At 45.2% G+C, this 6,000-nt stretch overlaps 1 protein-coding gene across 2 annotated transcripts in view; it reads left to right on the top strand.

Annotated features, from left to right (window-relative positions):
• Window positions 1–4,867: 4,867 nt before the first annotated feature.
• The window catches only part of GK (glycerol kinase), a 36,029-nt gene continuing 34,896 nt past the window's right edge, over window positions 4,868–6,000 (top strand). For both annotated transcript variants that reach the window (XM_031599281.2, XM_031599280.2), the window contains exon 1: window positions 4,868–5,080. In XM_031599281.2, coding sequence (XP_031455141.1) covers window positions 5,003–5,080 — 78 coding nt within the window. In that variant the 5' untranslated portion in view covers window positions 4,868–5,002. The remainder of the gene's footprint in view (window positions 5,081–6,000) is intronic.

Genomic DNA, 6,000 nt, shown 5'->3' with positions numbered 1-6,000 from the left:
CTCTGCCGAGCATTTGCTGCATGCCAATGGTCAGCAGTGGGGCTGCTCTGGGCCTTCCTCTCTATCTGTAAAATAAATGCCATAAACAAGCATTACACTGCTGCAAAAGGCTTTGCAGAGATATGTCAAAAGCTTTTAAGGTTCATAGACAAAAAAGTCTATGGATTCTGTGGGACCTGTGGGTCTTTGCATTACCTTGAGTAAATAAACTGGACCATCATGGAACTATCAGTACTAAATCCTTAATGCTTTTTCTGTGGATGTTGGGAAGTCACCGTGTAATAACCAAACTGAAATAGAGAACCAGAAGTGGAGGATACATTTCCTCAAATACACTAAAATGCATTTCCCTTCATATATTTATGTTTCTACAAACATAGTATGTATTTGATTATATGTTTTATCAACCCTCTCATTCTGAACTCTCTAGATATAAGATGCATCTCACTTGAAACATTATTTTGTTGTAATTAGTTTTAGTTCTACTGTATGAGGTAAGAGCTCAGCTTAGTGCAGAATTAAGAGAAATTGCTTAAATCCAGTGCACTGATAGCCTTCAGATTCTCATGCAACTGCACCAATGCTTCTTAGTGTTTTCAATATGGGTGTCCTGGAATTTTTCATACCCACAGCTGGAAACACAGGTCTAGAGTGTGTGCCAACAGGATTTCAATTCTGTCTTGGGGTTCAGGTAAAAAAGTGATAAATACTGGTATATAGAGAAATTCACTCAATCCTTTCATTATACATAGTAATTTCACTTATGCTTATTTTTAGAAATATCTAATATCCAGTACAAGAAAGATACACATGAAAAGCCATTGCCATTTATGGAGAACAAAGCAGATCAGTTCATTTGAGAGAAATAAATAAATAAATAAATAAATAAATAAATAAATAAATAAATAAAAAGAAAGCCAGCAAAACACAGTTTGTAAGGAAATCAGTAGAAAACAAACTCAATTTTAATGCTCCTCTTCAATGGAGTGTCTATTTTCCTTCAGGAATTTTTGCAGTGAGTTGCCATAATTTCTATATGGAAACATGAATTTCCATATAGAAATGGAAAACCAGGCATCTCAGAGTTAAGGATTTTGAGGCATGGATTATCAACTATAATACCAATGAGTATTTCTATTTCTCTGAAATACCATTTTATTTCTCAAGAATGCTATATAAAAATCTTGAGGATTTTTTTCTGGTTTTTTTTTTTTTTTTCATTTTCAGTAATATGATACATGTAAATACTTACTGGTTTACAAACTACTTTTCACAGCTGTCAGTATTTGTTGTCTTTAAAAGGTGAGTTTACTTAATCCAAGTTTTCCTTCTGTCCATGTGAGAAACAGTAACTACAACAGCGACTGCTCAGGCTTTGAACAATGTGAGAGTGATTCTAAATATAAAATGTAATTCAGGGAAAACTATTGTTTAATATCAGGTCAGAAGTAGAACACATCCTACAAGACATCTATTGCATCACTGCAGCCCATGGCTTCACAATAAAACTGTTCCTGCCAAATGGTGACAAAGCACTGTGGACACCTTCCAAAATAAACCTAGTATAGAGAACACAGAGCCACTCCTTCTGATCTGCTTCCTTTATGTATCTGTGGAAGGGCTCCCTGCATAGCGGTGCTACAAACCCTGGATTCAGATAGGAGGGCACTGGCATCCAAGGTCACAATCTATTTGCGTTTACTCCCTGGGCTGGTATGAGAGACAAGATTTATTCAAATATGCAAGCATCTGCACACTCACACATACCATTCACGTTCCCAGTAGGCAAAAGGGTGTATGTGACAGCCTGACGTAAGGTCCTGGCACACCGTACATATGTACACCTGCTCTGAGCTAACTCCAAATATTTCATTTCCCTTCCTATAGGAACACAAAGATTGGGGGTCATCAGTAAGGTACAGCAGGATTCAGCCTGCCGAGTTATCTCTGTCACTGATGGGCAGAATGGAAAGACATGGACATCTGGCATGCACTCTTTATTTCACGCGTTATCACATGCTTGGAGTAGCCTGACAGTCACATTTTGTCCTCAGTTTGAGGTCATTACAAAAGAATCGGACGGAAAGAGCAGAATTTAGTTACCAATATCCCTTCATTACTGCTGATAGTAAATATATAACAAACAAATAAATAAGTAAATGAAATTGAGAGAAGTTATTTGTCACTGAGAATAGTTCTTTAGAAACAAAGTTCCTTGTCTCTGAAAAATGTATTGTAAGTATAGATGTACATACAATTGTGTTTATAATTAATGTATATCAAATGTATTTGTTACTTTAAAATATTAAATAATATCACTGAAGCTATATATATTCAGGAATGGAGAAAACTTCCATTCAAATTTAGTCTGCTGAACAAATGGTCAAAAATCTGTATGTGGAATACAAGCAAATCTGCAGTAATTTACATCCATTGGGAGTTTGAAACAAGCATCATCTTCAGGAGTGTGTTGGGTTTGGAAATCAAATTAAACTTTGTTGTAATTAAGTTTTCCATAAGTAATGGAATTCTCCATTATTTCTGCCAGACTTGAGAGAAGTATATTTAACATTCAAAACCATGAATATTAATTCTTTACAAGTAAGATTTTTTTTTCTTCAGCTTGTATGTTGTTTGATAGGGGAACTGATAGGTAATAATTTAAGCAGCATTCTGTAGACTTGCCTGAGCAAGGCCCAAGCCAGAAGCAGAGCAAATGAATCCAAACAGATACCCATGCTCCTTCAGGTACACTAATTCCATTTCCAAGTTAATTCCTCTAACAGCATCTCAGCAGTACAGCCTCACACCACCTTACCATAAAGCTAAGGTCACAGCCCCACCCTTCCTCCTCTGCAAACAGCCTTCTTGGCACAGGGCCCACTAACAGGTCTGCAATAGCAACTTAAAACTATGAAAAAATAAAAGAAAATTGAAGTGTTCAAACACTAAATTAACACTTAAATAAAGGCTGAATGATAGAGTGCACTGTTGAATGAAATAGGAAGAATAAGTTGTTCCCACTGACTCTGTTTTCTGGTGTCTCCCAAAGCTCTTTGATTCTGCCAGTCTTGCTCAAAGGTTACAAAAATGGCTTTGGTTATAACTGCCAGCACTCCTTTTCCAGCTGTATGAAAACAGAGAGAATACTGCTAGAGCATCTGTACAAAAATAAGTCCTTTACTATGACAGTGCTGAGGTGCTGGAACAGGCTGAGCCTGTGGATGCCCCGTCCCTGGAGCTGTTCAAGGCCAGGTTGGATGGGGCCCTACGCAGCCTGGTCTAGTATTAAATGTGGAGGCTGGTGGCCCTGCCTATGGCAGGGGGGCTGGAGATTCATGATCCTTGAGGTCTCTTCCAATCCGGGCCATTCTGTGATTCTGTGAAAACTGACAATTTGCTTCCCCGGGGAATTTTCTGTAACCAAATGATCTTCGTAAATTTTACACAGGTAAATGTGAAAACATGCAAACATAGGAGTTTACTGTTTTGCATAAGTGTTAGTCATGATGTTGCATCTTCATTCATCTTGACAGACCTCAATCTTTGCTGAAAATAACTGTGACTTACCTGGTGTTAACATCAGAACACCTAGGGCAAGTTAAAAAAAAAAAAAAAAAAGCACACAAAAACATACCTTTTCTAGTAATTATACTGATGAACTGGGACTTGGCTAAGATCCCTTGAAATTAATTCCTTGAGCTTCAGCCTGTACAGAGATGCTGTAGCCCCAAAGAAACTTTTAAAGTCAACAGCAGTCACTGCCTGTGGCCTTGGGGCAGAAGTGCCCTTCAGAGCACGGTGTGGCAGATGAGGGACCTCACTGGGTACGGGCTGCAGAAAGTCCTTCAGCAATGCAGTCTCTGCAGTTTACACTAATGAGAATCTTGAATATTACATTTTAGGGTAGTAGAGAATCCTTCCTAGCAGCCTAATGTTTAGGTGCTTTCTTAACTCTTAAAAAAGTCCTTTTTTAATCAAGTCAAAAACTCTTTAAAAAAAAGTCATTTCAGACTTTGTAGCTGGGGCTGTAACGCAGTCACTCGCTGTTATTACACAGGAGAAGATAGCACCCACACCAAAACCTTGATGCTCACAGACACAGCAGTGCTATGTGGGAAGCGCTGTAGATGGCACATCAAACATCACCAATTGGCAGCACTAATTAGACCACGGCAGTGACAAAACACGAAGACTTTAGAGAACTACAGCGGACAAGCATAATCTGTTTATTGGAGCCTGCGGAAGCCCATTTACTGCAAGGCTTTGCGAGGTGACTTCTTGTACGATTTAGTCAGCATTTTCAGCTCTTGCAACTCCACCACGGGCCTTGCGACACGGGCAGCTTTTCCTGAAGCACTGGTTAGCAACAAGCACCGAGAAACGACGATCGACATCGTACACCTTCGCTATTTCTGTGGGGACGCCGGGTCAGGTCGCACACAGCGACGCAGACCCCCCCGCCCTCATCAGCCAAGGGACGATCCGAGCAGCCGAGTTTCGGCGGACATCTTCCCCCGGGGCGGAGAAGCCTCGCCCCACCGCCTCCAGAGCGCTTGCCGCCAGACTCCTCCTCAGAGCGGCTCTCCCGGGTTGCCAGCGAAACCGGGACACGCTCGACGCGCGGCCGCCCCCGGCGCAGCCCTCCGCGCCCCCCTCACGAACCGCCTCAGCGCCCCCAGCCCAACCGACCGCGGCCGTAGGGAGGAGCCGCGCGCCCCCTATCACGTGACACACACCCCCCTACCGCCCCCGCCCCTCCTGCCGGTGGCCCATTTCCTGGCCTTTTGGCCCCGCCCCCTCCTCTCCGCCCCCGCCGCGCCCCGGGCGCTGATTGGCTCCGCCACAGCATTGCGCGCGGCAGCGCCCCCCGCCCCGCCCCGCCGGCTTCACTCCGGCAGCCACGCGCCGGTGGCAGCGAGGCGGTGGTGTAGAGCGAGCGCGGCCGTTACCCGCCCCGAGGTGCTGAGGGGGCGGCGTCGGCGGCGTCGGAAGGGGGTCCATGGCCGCGTCGGACCGCATGGTGCTGGGGCCGCTGGTGGGCTCCATCGATCAGGGCACCAGTTCCAGCCGCTTCCTGGTGAGAGCATCGTGGAGCTCGGGCGGCGGGCGGGGAGGCGGCGGCTTTTTCGGCAGCCTCGCGGGGTGCTTCGCTCTGCCCGCAGGGAGCGAGCGAGGGGCTGCGGAGAACCGGCGCTGCGGGCGGCTGGGTCTTTGTCGGACGGCTGGGAATCCCGCGAGCTGTCCTTTGGGTGGCCGCGATGGGCTGTAGCGTTCAAGCAAGCACGCGGTGACCGTGCCGAGTTCCCAGCTGAAACGTTGGGCCTGCGGGAGGAGCGTGTCAGCGCATCCCGTGCGCGGTGTTGGCCGAACTGCCGCCCCTTCCCCAAGCCGCGTCAGAGCCGGGGGGGTCCGAGCGCTGCGGGAGGGCACGGCCTGTGTAAGGATGGGGTGGCTGATACCAGCCCTTGAGCTTAAGGATCTTTCTCCCTATTATGCAATAGGCGGTAATGTTATTCCCCTAGATGTAACTTACTGTATGAGCTTCCTGCTTGCAGATCCCTGCAAATGCTGTCCTGCCTCCCAGACAGTAAGTCATAGCGATTTGATATTGACGCCGATGATAACTTCCGCTGTGCAAGTGAAATAGTCGCTAGTTATAAAATGCCAAATTGAGCTGGGAAGATGAATGCGAAATCCCTAGCGTGGAATTTTCTTCCCTGAAGCAGGGGACTGAGTCTCTTCCTGACCTGTGTTACAATTATTTCTCAATATCACGACCTTCATGGGACTGTCAAATGACAACGCACAGATCCGGGGGTGGAGAGAAACTCCAAACTGACAAATGACACCAGTGGGCAATCTGGAATGCCTGTCAGAAGCCCTTTTAAAAAAAGGAAAAAAAGAAAAAACACATTGGAAAAGTTCCCTGTAATGCCTGAAAATAAATTCTGTCTGCTTTATGCGTGCTGCTGAGTTAACTCTTAGTGTAAAAACAAA

This window comes from Phasianus colchicus, chromosome 1 (assembly GCF_987193195.1).
Source record: "Phasianus colchicus chromosome 1, bPhaCol1.hap1.1, whole genome shotgun sequence".
In the NCBI taxonomy this organism is placed as follows: Eukaryota; Metazoa; Chordata; class Aves; order Galliformes; family Phasianidae; genus Phasianus; species Phasianus colchicus.
Note: the sequence above shows the minus strand (reverse complement) of the source record. Positions and strands in the feature narration are given on the sequence as shown.